Below are 15,079 nucleotides of genomic sequence, written 5' to 3' on the forward strand. Positions count from 1 at the left end.
GCAACAGTTTGACAAAAGGGCATGCTAATAACATAGAACACTCCACAGAACAGGAGATTAACACCACATCTCCTCTTACCCTCTATCTACTAACCATACCTCTCAAATTATTAGAGAAAAAAATCTGGACAAGGCATAAAATAATTGGGGGGGGGCAAAACCCCCAAAGCAGGGACAGAATTTAACTATTGCTCTTATAAACTTAGAAAGTTGCTACCGTACTTCCTCAAAAATAAGACCGGGTCTTATACTTTTTCCCCTGCCGAAATACGAATTAGGGCTTATTATCAGGGGATGCCTTATTTATCCCCCCCCGTACAACAGTTTACATTTATTCATGTACACAAATCAACATTTATTCATGTACACAAATTGACATTTATTTGGCACTTTTCTGTTATTGGGTAACAGTTCTTGGTGACGCATTAACAGTTGTGTGAGAATTCTACATAAACAGTGCAACAAACATTTCAACTTCAGAATATCTACACCTTGGCTTTCACAGTGCAATATGTCATGCTTAACAGAAAGTGCAGAAAAATCTCAATACATGTGCACTGGAGGAGGGGAATAAAACAGGTGAATAACTGCCACTTTTTGAGTGGTGATGCTTTCTTTATTCCTTACCCAAACCGTAAGAGAAGAATGATGGAAAGTCATAAAAATGAAGTCTAGGAACTAGTGGCCTTACATTGTAATTACTCCTTGATAATGAAACATTACCTTAATACAATAAAGTCAAAAAACTGACAAGAAGTTGCTGGCAGCTGAAAGCAGAAGCAATCCATTCTGTTGCCCTGATAATGGAAAAGTTATTCAAATACAGTCATGTCATCTTCTTTTTGAACATTGTCATAAGTCTCCAACCCTCAAATTCCAGCCTGAATTTCTTGTGACTCCATTTCCTGTAGAACCATTGGCCCCAATCTGTCATGCCTAACAACAGAGCTTTCCATAAATGAGCACTGCTTGTCCATGTAGCCTGCTCGTAGTGTATTGGCAACACAGCTGTCATTGATTTTATCCTATGAATTCTTCACCCAAGTCATGACCTCTTGTAGGCAAGGGTTCACAAAGTTTCCACACTGATTTCTCTCCATTCTATTTTCAATGTAGGCATTGAGTTCCATGTGCAAATGGTCCTTGAATGGCTTGTTTATTGCAATATCAAGAGTCTGGAGATTGGCAGTCATTCCTGCAGGAATTATTATTTGATCTATTCTTCTCTGTGCAAGGAAGTTCTTCATTTCTTTAGCCTGGTGAGTGGTGGCTGAAACCCAGACTAGCAGACCTCTTTCACCACCTCACAAAACAAGTGGCAGCAGTACATCGACCCTCTTCCTTATAACTGCTTGTGTGCACCAGGCTTTTTCAGTTTCAAGAATGTAAATGCCTGAAACGCATTCAATCTTATCTTTCTTGCCCTTACTTATTATTAGAGGTGGGGTTTTCTTTCATCTAGATGAATTGCTAAAATACAGGTAACATGTGCACTTTCGTAACCAGTGGAAGGAATGTAGATTGATGAGGCACCCCTGTGATCAATTGTTGTTTAAGATCTTTGGCCCATAAACACTGCAGTTTCATCCATAGCAATCATGTTGGAGAGTTGATATTTAGAAAAGTCGATGCCATCAACAAAGGACTTGAATGCAAGTGCACGTTTAATAACTTCAGTATCTTCCAGCTTGAGCAATGTTGTGGATCTTCTTAGAGACAGTTCATATCGCTGAAGGAAGCCATCCAGCCAATGTTGTGATGCTTTGACTTCTTCTGGGGATATTTCTAACTGTGGTGCCATTGCAAGGGCAAATGCTTGAATATCAGCCCTGCACACAACCAAAGCCTCTGCTCTCCTGTTAGCAATCCATTCACAGATGATGTCTTCCAGCTCTGAAAATAATGGTTGCCGACCTGATCCACACTTGCACTTCTTAGCATTTCCCCTCATTCTCCTGTTGACTGAGGTTATCGTACTCTGCTCACCATTTTTGGACCATTCGGAGATCCAACTTCTTCTCTTTGCAGAAAGCCATCAGATTCTTTCTTTGGGTGTCCTCCAAGATTCCCTTCTTGTACTCGATGGAATAGCTCTTTCTTTTTGCACTCTTCTTGTCTGGGGGTGGGGGGTTAACTGAAGACTTACGAGACAGGAGTGGCAACAAAAATGGCGACAGTTAAGAAGACACAACCACACCCTTTTGTTATCAAGTGTGCACAGTTTACATGTGTCATCTGTACATTGACCAATCGAAGTACACTTGTCAGTGTTTATGGACCAAGGATCTCAAACGTCAAGCGTGAGTGAGGATTAGGGTTAAAGTAAGAACTGTGGAGGACTCATGGGGAAAGCATCTTATGACTGTCTGTAAAGTGAAGAAGTTGAGTGTCTGAATGGACTGAAAATGGTGAGCAGAGTACGATAACCTCAGTCAATAGGTGTCAATAATATTATTATTTTATAATTCATCACGTCCGTTGTGTGTTGTTGACTATATTAACTGTGGCTTATTTTTGGGGTAGGGCTTATATCATGACCTCCCTGGAAAACCATGCTAGGCCTTATTCTCTGGTTAGGTCTTATTTAGGGAGAAATACAGTAAAATAATAGGATTTGTTTTAGCATGCATTATAGGAAGGATACAAAGTCTGAAACTCAAATGTATGCCATTATTTAGTGACTTTAATTCTACGTGATTTGAAAGAAAACCACACAATTTATGAGGAACACACCAAAATATGAGACAAAAATCTGGACAGCTGAGAGGTATGCTACTAAGTCACACATCCTCTATTGTGTGCATATAGCTGAGCAGGTAACATGAAATTGTTCTGACACAACTTCACAGAACCTCAACCTCTCTCTTCACAAGTGGGCACTTACTATTTTATGGGTAAAATCCAAGGTACATTAACTCTACATAATCAAGCCTGCTCTAGCTAACTCTCTTCTGCCTTCTCACTTTCCTCTTTCACTCCTTTCTCACTTTCCTTTCACTCTTTCTCTTCCACTTTCTTACTTCCATCTTCAACCTATGCCTCTATCTGTTACATCGTATTATTGTGCTTTATTTGTATAAATACGTACATATATGTATTGTGCTTCCTTTTAAATACTCACATGCAAAAGAATGCTGCTGTTTACTAAGTACTGAGTATGTAACCCGTTCAGAGCTTGTAATTGATCATCTTTGGTTATTGCTGTATCCCTGTAAACAAACAAAGGACATCTGTAGACGAGGCAAGTATGCCATGAAACAATTTTGTTCCATTGTATTATCTAATTTATTAACTCAGTAAGTCCACTTAGCATGAAAGCTTCACTTCAGGGATAACCCAACAGCACAGTTATTTGTACAACTGGAAGTCAAGTCCAGGATTAAAGAATGAGATTCATTAAAAACTCACAGCCCTAATTCTCTGTGCTAAACTGTCATGAAAAAGAACCTATATACATATGCATGTATAACACACACGAACACATACACACACAGAATAGCTTTCAATTTCTTAGCACAAAAATCTGGACAAAACCAAAAATAATGGGGGGATAACGCCTCAAACATAAGTAGACATTTTAAATATTGCTCTTATAAACTTAGAAAGTTGCTAGAATAAAAGGTTGTGTGTTATCATGCATTTTCTGAAGGATATGAAGCCAGAAACTGAAATGCCTGTCAGCATATAGCAAATTCAATCTTCACTGATTTCACTCACTCTGTCTGATATATATATATATATATATATATATATATATATATATATATATATATATATATACACACACACACACACACACACACACACACACACACACACACACACACACAAAAATGTCACTCACGTGAGTCTTTGGAATTATGGGTCACATGATTGCTCTTCAACACAATCACATGATGAATTGAGGAAGTGGAGTTAAGAATAAGTACTTGAAGGTGGGAGTAGTATTGTAGTTGTCTTCGCAACTTGTTTCCTGCTTGTTGTCTTTTCCTTTTTTCATTGCTTTTAGAATTAACAGGTTGTATTATTGGTAAAGTACCTCTGCCGGTGGAAGTTTTTTTCCAATGGGGAAGTTTATAGCGCTGCTTATTTTTGTACTGTTTGGGTTACAAACATGTCTGAGTGACACTCCAGCAAACTGCAGTTACGAGGACCTCGTGGGTACTTGGGTGTTCCAAGTTGGAAAAAGTGGACAAGATAGAAATATTAATTGTACAGAGTTGGGTAAGTGAAACTAAACATATCTGGTAATGTTTATATATATGTTGTAGTACCCACGCCCTAAACTTTCGTTTTGATTGTGGTCTCTCATGTGGTGATGTGCTTGACGTAAATGCAAAATGTCTGCATGATTTCAACATTTCTTTGCTATTGAGCCTCTCTATTTTAGTCTATGCGTCTTTATACATAAGTGTTAGTCTTCAGTTTACAGCGAGAATTTTTTTGGAGTTAATAAGCATGGTTGTCACTTTCCCATTCCTTTTGAAACGATGGGTAGCATCCAGGGGTGTCCGCATAATAAAAAGTGCAACTCTTTGCAGTCTTCGTAATGTTTCTCAGTCTTAAATGTGACCTGTAGGCTAGCATACGTTATTTAAACAACATTCTCTAATATGCTTTACTGTGGCACCTTGCTGTCGATGATCTTGTAAAACGCATGCCATTCATTGGAGTGTTCTTTGTTTTACTGTGGCACATTGCTGCTGTCGATGATCTTGTAAAACACTTGCCATTCATTGAAATGTTCAAAAATTCTACTTTTAAAGTTTCTAGTTTACGTTGATGTAAACGTTAGGATTAGATGCTGTAATGTTTAGAAATGTAAAAGTTGTTTTTCCCTGAGGGCTTTAGTAGGTGAAAAGAGTAAAAAACAGATTAGTGAAGTCCTACTAATAGAAGAAGCCAAATCCTTGGTGTTCAGATGTTTTTCTGGGAAGACATTAGGCCCAGGCAAGACTGTGTATGGTATGGTGTGAGTTAGTTGTAAGCTTAAAGTGAAAGGGAAGTGGCATTTGCATTTAGTTTAGGTTTCTTGCATCATGTTACTTAGGTGGGAAAACTTTACCACCTAAGTTGATTCTTTTACTGGTTCCCTTTGATCATCTCAGTGATATTTGAACACTATGAAGTATTTGTATAATTCACTGTCTTTACTAAGAACAGAACACATTCTTTCCCCTTCTGATAAGAGAGGTAGTTGAAACATGGCGTGTATGTACTTCTGTGAAGAGTCTGACAGAGACACTGCCCCATTTTTTTTGGTATTGTGCAGACTGTAGAGGGCCAGTCTGTGCAGTGTGACACCAAGCTTCATTTGCATATTCTTATCTGTGCTCACAGATAATGATTCATTTTACTATTAAGGATGGCTTTGTCTAACACTTGTTATTGTATAGATTTTAGTATTGCAGTGGTGCAGTTTGGTTATTGGTCTGTTATCAGAACACACATCCATGTCAGTTGTGTATAAGCTGCTTGGCTTTCTTACTGTCAGCCTGTCTGCATTGCTGTAAAAGCACTTCTTGCCCCTTATAAAAATTTGTGCAAAGACTATGATAACATGTATAAAATATAAAATAAGTATGCAACATAATGGTAACATACCTAGTGTAAAGCATCCATTTTCAGATGGAGTAACATATGGATACCATTCAGTTTCAGGGTTCCATCCTGTCGGTCTTTGTAGAGTTGTTTTGTGTGTGCTGGTTAGGAGTTTCCTCTGAGTTATGGTGGTCTAAGTGTACTACATTCTCTTTTGTGTAGGTAGCGGTCCAGAAAGATTAGTTAAATCCTTTAATGGATTAGTCAAATAAAGAACTAGTTTGCTAACTTTTGAGACCACTTCTGGCATTTAGAATGGTATGCATTTTGGCACATTGTACACCACTGCTTTAATACAGATCTGTATTACATGCTTATTCATGACATGCAGAGGACAATATTTAATTTTAGGAGAATAATCTTGGTATTTAAGGTTTTAGGGTTTACTTGCCTTTTAAGCACTGTTACGATCCTCTTCCCCCAAAGATTGTAAAGATTTCAGTCCCATTTCAAACTTGGTTGGACTTGCAAAAGAAAAAATGTACAAGCAAACGTTTGACCATAGGTTCATAGGTGTTTACTAGGTTAATAAGCAAAAGAAAAAATGTACAAGCAAACGTTTGACCATAGGTTCATAGGTGTTTACTAGGTTAATAAGCACAAGGCCCTTTTTAAGCCTAATAAATGAATGAATCTCAAGTCTGACAAATTCTGGTGCCCTTGATAAGTGTCAGCAGGGGCTTGGGAGATGAAATATGCAAGCAAGGGCCCCGTCGACAAATCCATTTTAAAGACTGCCTGTGTGTTAAAGACATGGATGCCAAAGCCAATGATGAATTTCCTATTTCCCATTTAGGTGTCTGTTACAATCCCACTTGAATTGGGTTAGGGAAGCACTCTGCTTCACATGGATGGGGAACCTGATCCAAAGAAGGGGTAGTGTCTGGGATACGTATGCCTCCAGCGGGTTTTGTTTGTATTCCCACATAAATGCTTACTGTTTTCTTTGCAAACTTGGCTTCAGCAGTGCCTTTAGTGCGACTGCTCTCCATGCTTTACTGACCATATTTGCTGTAAGTTGAATGCCAGGGGTATGAGAAGAGCCATTGAAACTGTTAAACACACTACTAAAAGTTTTACCTTGACTGACCATATTTGCTGTAAGTTGAATGCCAGGGGTATGAGAAGAGCCATTGAAACTGTTAAACACACTACTAAAAGTTTTACCTTGACTATGGTTACCTTGACTATGGGTGTATCTCAATTCTCCGTTATACGGCCACTCACGGCCCCACACACACACACACACACACACACACACACACACACACACACACTTCTTAAATTACCTCACTAATAACTCCCTCTGCTGGTTTTAGTACTGTATGTACACAATATACTTCTACTATCCATTAAAACCCATGCTGGACTCCTGTAAACTTTACAAACTAATATCTCTGACTACAGTGAAATGATAATCACAAACCCACTATTAATGTCTTGTATCCTGGCTAAACTTTTACCTTTTACACTGACGGATGGGCAATATTTCTATTTCAAATGCGACCATACTCTAGTTTCTGCTTTTATTTGTTTGTCTTGAGGCTTTTCCCGGTTAGGGGTCGCCACAACAGAACTCCGGTTCGCTAATGATTGGCAGTATTTTACGTGCTGGCTTGCCGGGTCTAACTTGCAACCTTCAACGAAGGAACGCCCATTCACACACGTCGCCACACAGAAGACGCTCTAACTGAGAATCGAACGGGCAACGTCTAACTGAGGCGACAACGCTACCGCAACACCATCACTTCTGCTTTCTACATTCCATAATTACGTTCCCTGAACTGAAGCCTTGTAACAGAATGTCGTACCCTGTCTATTTACATTGTAGTCTATTTCCAGAAATGTCCTAACTTCTAAGGGTGAATGTGTTTTTCTCCTGATATGAAAATTCAAGCTACAAACTATCAAATTTAGTAGATTTGTTTTGTAGACAAATAACAGCACCCCATCACTGACCTTCTGAAGACCCAATTCAAGCTACAAACTATCAAATTTAGTAGATTTGTTTTGCAGACAAATAACAGCACCCCATCACTGACCTGAAGACCTGCATAAGACTGTGCATAATAGTGCTGTAATGGCTCTCAGTAGTTTTAACTGTGATAAATGGTTATTTGTGGTACTGTTCCCCTGAAGAACTACTTGGACAATATGGTTACAGCTTATGATGCAGCCCGTCACATGCAGTCATGTCCCATGCTGGATAAGATTATCCAGAGGGTAAACTACTTTTACCAATACAGTTCTTGTAAATTTATGTGAATAATAAGGCTGCTATATGTAACTACACCATTGCCAGTGGCTTAAAATGCATGTGCATCACTTACTTAGTCACTATTGCTTCTTTTTCTTGTGTGTATTCTCTTGTGTTTTATTTATGCTGTGAAGAGTGGTGAAAGATGGGCGAAGGTTGCCAGCCTAGTCAAGTAGAATTTGAGACATAATTCTATCCTTTGTATATATAAATACAGGCTTGTGTTCTTAAATGAAAGAAAAACACTGTAAAATGTGAACTTCAAGATTGTTACAACATTGTTATCTGCTTTAAGGAAAACCAAGCCAAGCATTTCAAATGTTCTTTGAAGTTTACAATTATCCAAACAGTAGTGCCGAAGCGGCTGGCTGAACACATTCTTTTGTATTGTTTTAACTTAAGGAATAATTTAGAGGAGTTGTCTCTTGGCTTTTCCCAGTTGGGGGTCACCACAGCGGAACTCCGGTCTGCTAATAATTGGTAGTTGATTTTTTACGTGCAGAGTTACCAGCCCTGACGCACAACCTTCAACGAAGGTATGCCCATTCACGCATGTCTCCACGCAGAAGACGCTCTAGCTGAGAACTGAACCGGACAGCGTCTTACTGTGAGGCAACAACGCTACTGCAGCACCACCACCGTGGGTAGGGAATAATTGAGTATACATGTGAAACGTCTTTTTTATTGTTGTAGTTTTCTGAGCAGGTGTTGGATTGCTAAATAATGCAGTTTGTTGACCTGGGAACTCGACTGTGTCAAAATGATGCCATCTGGGCGGGCCAGTTTAAAAACTATTGTTGAGAGACTTTAAGCATTTTTGTTTTGGACCATCAACCCCAGCACTGCTTATGCTCTTTATGTATGTAAGTAGGATTATAGCACTGTGTTTTCTCTTAAGAATAGCTAAAGATTAGAAAGTTAGATTTTTCTTTGACGTTAGACATGTCCCTGTCCTACTGTGTTTAAGTTTCTGTGTGATCTCTGAACTCTTGGATATCTCTGTGGTGTAGTAGTATTGTCTGTATTTTTAATTTATTATTAAATATTTTAAAACCTTTACCTTTACCTGTGTGTAGAGAAGTAGGCTCTAGAGTACATTCCATATGTATAGAATTCAAATAAGCCACTCTATAAAAAGCCTTGGACTGAATAGTCACATTACCAAATAAGCCACTCTATAAAAAGCCTTGGACTGAATAGTCACATTACCAATTGGATAATATTGCACAGTAATAATTGGACACCCTTTTAAGGGCCTTTGGGTAGCTGATAATTATTAGCTAGTGGTGGCAGAAATTACTAACGTATAGTCTGGGTAAAGGGGCATAGCCGGAGAATCTCAAGTGCTACCTGGGCAGGGACACAAAGCACTGGTTGGACAGAGAGGTTAGCTTGCCAGCTAGGCTGAGATCGGGACCCTATAGCTGTGCCAGTGGGGAGTCTTTGGGACCTGGAAAACAAGGGAGAAACCAACCCCAGAATGACTGTGATCTCTGTGTGCACTTAAGGGAAATTGTACTTTACTGTGTGTAGTTATCCTTTTCTCTTCTTTGAGACAACTTCCTTGGTGTTTAATGCTGAGGATTGAGGCTTCTTGATTGCTGGGCCAGGGCACGGTCGTCACATACGGTATCACCCTTTCAGTGCTCAACTATTGATGAAAGTAAAATAGTTAAGAATATGATAATGTTGAACATAACTAGATGTGTGTGTGTGTGTGTGTATATATATATATATATATATATATATATATATATATATATATATATATACTTATGATTTTTTATGATTTTGATAATTTGATACTGTCTTTCAAAGTAACTATAAAAATATGGGTTGTTCCAGGGGTTAATTGGCTGTGGGGTAGAAAGAGAATGAAGTGAGGCAAGGTTGCCTACTAATCCAGTTTTTGTTTAGCTCTGTTTTGATGCTATGTTTAATGACATTAAGGACTGGTAAATTACAAAAAAAATACAATAGGGTATATGAGAGGATAAAGCTGGAAGGAAGATGACTTTTACAGTTAAGACTAATGTGTAGTAAATGCCTTTAGAATTAAGAAGTGTTCTATTAAAACTGTAGAAATGTGAAGTATTCATTGTAACAAATCTGAAATGAAGGGGGAAAAATAATTAGAAAATTGAGACACTAGTATTTTGTGGAAACAGGCTTTCACTTATGTTGAAAAGTGGTATTATTGGAGAATATTTTTTATCTTTATCGAGGGAGAGGGCTTTTGAATCATGAAGCCAGAAAAGGCGGGAGGGGTGATGGTGGTGAAAATCACAACCTACTTTGGTTTTTGGTTAATACATGGTCTGAATCGATTACCAGGCTGTCAATAATGGTGTCTTTCAAATGAGGACAGTTAGAACAAGTGCATGGACAGTATTAAAACAGTTGTGTAATTTGAAGGTGAATACTTCCAAATAAAAGGGGTAGCCATGGGAACCTCCTCTGCCCTTGTGTTTGCTGACATTATAATGTGGTACTGGGAAGAGTACCTTATGTTTCACAGTACATTTTGGCCCAGTATTATACATTTTTGGATGCTAAAGGAATCTGTCCACAGAATAAACATTTTGAGTATTTCTTTTTATGTGTGTGTGTGTGTGTATGTGTGTATATATGTATGTATGTGTGTATATATATATATATATATATATATATATATATATATATATATATATATATATGTGTGTATAATGTACATCTCAATACACAATCTATCTCTTCATGTAGTATACACAGTGGATATATAAAGTGTAAACACCCCTGTTAAAATGCCAGGTTTTTGTGATGTTGCGTTCTCTTTATATACAAGTAATTTCAAAACTTTTCTCACCTTTAATGTGACCTATAACCTATACAATTCAATTGAAAAACAAATCTGTTGGGAGGGGGATAAAAAAAATGTACAATAAGCTGGTTTCATAAGTGTGCACACCCTTCAACTAATTTGAAGCATCTTTTAATGACATCATTCAGTCTTCTTGGGTACACACCTGCCATCAATTAGAGACACTAATTAACCCCAAATAGAGTTCAGCTATCCTAGTAGGATTTTCCTGATGTTTACTCAGTTGCCTGCTACAGCAAAAGCCATGGTTTGCAGAGTTTACAAAGCATCAAAGGGATCTCATTGTTGAAAGGTATCAGTCAGGAGAATGGTAAAAATATATCCACAGCATTGGATATACCATGGAACATGGTGAAAGCAAAAAAAAAAAAAACTGGAGAAAATATGGGACAGCAGTGACGTTGCAAAGAACTGGACATCCCTCCAAAATTACACTGAAGAAGCTCCAAAATTACACTGAAGAAGCTGCAGGAATTTCTGGCAAGTGCTGGTTATGTGATCCCATGTTCTCTATGTATGGACTATGGGGTAGGGTTGGAAGACAGAAGCCTTTCTTTTCTTACACAGAAAAACATCCAGGCCTGGCTAAAATTTGGAAAAAAACAATATATAGTCTCCCAAAAGCATGGGGGAAAATGTATTACGATTTTGGCCACTCTTCCAAAAGGTACGTTTTGGCTCAAAAATAAAAAAAATACTTCACCAAAAGAACACTATCCCCACGACGAAGCATGGCGGTGGCATTATCATGCAAATGTTCTTCAGCTGGAACTGGGGCTTAGTCGAGGTGGAGGGAATTATGACCAGCTCCAAATACCAGTCACTTTTGGCCCCAAACCTTCAGGTGTCTGTTAGAAAGCAGAAGATGAAGAGGAATTTCACCTTTCAGCACAACAATGACCCCAAGCATACATCCAAATTAAATAAATAAAAAAAAAAATGGCTTCACTAGAAAATATTTTGGAATGGCCCAGCCATATCCCAAACCTAAATTCAATAGAAAATCTGGGGGTGAGCTGAAGAGGGCTGTGTATAAGAGATGCCATCGCAATCTAACTTGGGAAGAGTGGGTAAATATTGCCAAGTCAAGATGTGCTATGCTGAAAGACTCCTATCCAGGAAGATTGAATGCTGTAATTTAAATCAAAAGGTGCTTCAACAAGGTTAGTGTTTATAGTTATGCAACCAGATTATTGTGCATATTTTGGCCATTTCTTATTGGACAAATGTAAAATATTTTTGGAACTGGTTTACCCCCACTGAATTGGTGAATTAACACAACAATTAAAAGGCTCTTGAGTGACTGTTTACAAACCAATTTTAGACTTGTTTGTGTTCTACCAAGTTTGACGTATTAAACAACCCTAGGAACAAATCTAATGCAGTGATCCTCCCACAGTGCAGGTGGGGTGACATTTTTGCAAAAATCAGTCAGGGGTGTTTAGTCCCACTGATGTAACTCATAAACCAAGTGAAGGCTCTAATTTTTCTCTTTTAAACACAGTACAGACCTTAAAGGGTTATTGTTAAAAGGGATCAGTGAAGTGACAGGGGGATATACATGTGTGGGGTCTCCTCACAATGTAGGTTTATTTATGGCCATATAACATCACTGATCCCTGTAAGTATTTTGCACGGGTAGATAACAGCTGTACAACAAGACTGGTAGTTTACCCTGTATCTTGCCTTGCCTTTGTGTTTAGGGAGGATTGAGTGCATTATGCACTGGGATTTATGAACACCTGTGCAATAAAAAGGGGATGAAAACGTGCCTTAAACATTCCAAGGGTGTGTAAATTCCCCTTTTATTATTTTGGAAAAGGTGCAGATTTCTGAGAGGTGGAAGTTTGGGGGTGGGGTGGGCTAGAATACTGTGAATTGCATAAACATTTAACAACTGCTAATTGGACCCCTGGGTTAAATGAATGTTTCTGTTAAGCTACAAGTGTAGTCCCTTTTACTTATTATATAATTAGCTGTTTATGAATTATAATTTTACTATGGGTTGTATTTTCATGTTTCCCTTATTTTGTGGTCTTTCATGTTTTGAATTTTAACCAGTAAGTTCTGATATTTTTTTATAAAGTGATTACACTGGTTATTTAAACTATAAAATGCGGTCAGTATATGTAGTTTTGAACACTTTTTTTTTTTTTTTTTTTTTCCTTGGATACAAATTCGAATTGGTTCTTGGATCATTTGACTGCACTTCAGTTTATATTGGTGTCTTGTTTTGCCTTGTCTCCTGAGCAAGCCCAAACTCCTTATGGTTAACCTAACCACCTCTTGGTCAAGGGAGCAGTGGGTTTCACAGATAGTATAAAAGGACTTCACCTGCTCCTGCAGCATTGTAGAACACCCCTCCCATCTAGATCTCTAATACAGTCCTACTTAAAGACTGAAATTGGCAGCCTGGGATCCTGTCTGCTTGGTGAAACCAGACTCTTGAGAAGGTAGGCCACAAAATTCAACAGAAGTCTTATTGGCAAAATGGAGGTTTTCCTTTTAGCACTCTTAAGGGAGACACATTTGTCAGACCAGGGAGCTGGATGTCCTTCACTTCTTGTCTGTCCTCCTTTGTTGCTAGTTTTTTCCTTTTTTTTTTTTCCACTGGATGAGGGTAAGGAAATCCTTATGGAGATATTTTAATTTGAAACTCTTAAGAAATCGGTGCCTTGCTCATTGGACTTTTTAATTGAAATGGAAAATAAGATTCTTGGCTCAATTGCGGCTACTGATATTCTCTCTGTGGGGTGGGGCGGGGCTTATTCCCTGTGGCTGTCATTTCTGCTGGGGGGGGCAGCTATCATTATTCATGCCTTTTACAGTGAACATTACAGTTTCCCCTTGGGACCTGTTGAGCATACTGACCCATCTCCTCTTGACACTTGAAGTAGCCCATGATTAACTTTCTAGTAGCCAGTTTCTATCCAAAAAAAAAATCATAGGAAATAATTATGTTTTGGATGCATTTAGAGCTTCTGTTCCATTTCCTAAACTGTGTTCATCTAGATTTCATATAAACTCAGTCCAAGTGGTATTTATCTAAAACAATTTAATATACACGCACCTATTTTTTTATTACACACGGGTAGAATGTGATTTGACTGACTGACTAAAGCATATAGATATATGCATCCTATATCTAATAGATGTATGCATCCTATATATAATGGATATCTATAGAGGGAGAGAGATATGTATATAGAATAGGTGTATTGCGGTGTGTATACACAATTAATCTGTAGGTCTTCTGGTCAAAGCACTTTCTACTTTGGTGCCAGCTGTAATGGCTGCCTACTTCAAGCCCCCACTTAGTAGTACTGTAATCCATTGATGGGCTCCATTACTGGTTTGGTAACTTTGTTTATAGCAGTGATCTTTGAAGTGTAGTACAACTGTGTGAGCATCTCTTATAACAGTGGCTGGAGCCCTGTCATTGAATTGAGACTTCTTGTCTACTCTGGATTGGTGCTTTATCATCTGGAGTGTTTCTGTCCCTGGGCATTCTAGTGACTGGTGTATGTATACAGATTGGCCACAAGTGCCCCTATGCTGTAGATGAGATGCTACGGTGCTGATGATTTTTTTATGACCTGCAAGCAGCCTCTCGGATAAGGAACATTTAATGCAGAAATGGATAAAAAAAAATATATCTTTGAAGTGTATAGAGGAGCAGGAGTAATTGGTGTCCCTAGTGTATTTCATTAAAAGTATTAGTTCCCTTCTCTACATTGAAGCCATTGGCAAAAAGTAATTGTATAAGAAAAATCCTCCTTATTTAGTTTTCATTAACGTATCTCACCCAGGCTCCTCAGTAAATGTCTCATCTTTGTCTCTCATCCTATCCTGAAATGATTCTCAAGCTGCTTCGCCAATAGACAGCAGTCCAAGTGACTTTCCTCTTTCTTGCACTTCCTCCCTGTTTAATACTGGAGTACCCCAAGGTTCCATTCGTAGGCCACTACTAAACATCTTCACAAACTGTCTTCATACTTGCTGCACACATTACTGTCTCATTTAGTATGCGGATGACTTTACTGTCATCTACACTTCTGATAATCTTTCACACCTCCACACTTTAACCCAAAACTCTTTCAATTCTGTCAGTAGATGGTCAACTAGTACATAATACACCCCCCCCCCATTCACATATTAAATCTTCATTCACTATTGCATCCCTTAACGCTGCTATAAATGTAGAGATGCGCATCAAGCTCCTGGGTGTTATTATAGATTGAACTATAAAATTCAATCTTCATGTCCAAAATTGCATTAAAAAAAACCTCCAAAAACCAGGCTTGCTTTATAGAACAAAATTTCTCACTAGGGACTCCAGACTTTATCTTGCCTATATTTAT

The 15,079-nt window shown here is 38.3% G+C and overlaps 1 protein-coding gene across 1 annotated transcript in view; it reads left to right on the plus strand.

Moving 5' to 3' along the window:
• Positions 1-3,908: 3,908 nt before the first annotated feature.
• CTSC (cathepsin C) overlaps positions 3,909-15,079 on the plus strand; it is a 279,811-nt gene continuing 268,640 nt past the window's right edge. The window contains exon 1 of the mRNA XM_044072207.1: positions 3,909-4,224. Coding sequence (XP_043928142.1) covers positions 4,065-4,224 — 160 coding nt within the window. The 5' untranslated portion in view covers positions 3,909-4,064. The remainder of the gene's footprint in view (positions 4,225-15,079) is intronic.

This window comes from Protopterus annectens, chromosome 5.part0 (assembly GCF_019279795.1).
Source record: "Protopterus annectens isolate FY-2018-M chromosome 5.part0, PAN1.0, whole genome shotgun sequence".
NCBI classification, from domain to species: Eukaryota; Metazoa; Chordata; order Ceratodontiformes; family Protopteridae; genus Protopterus; species Protopterus annectens.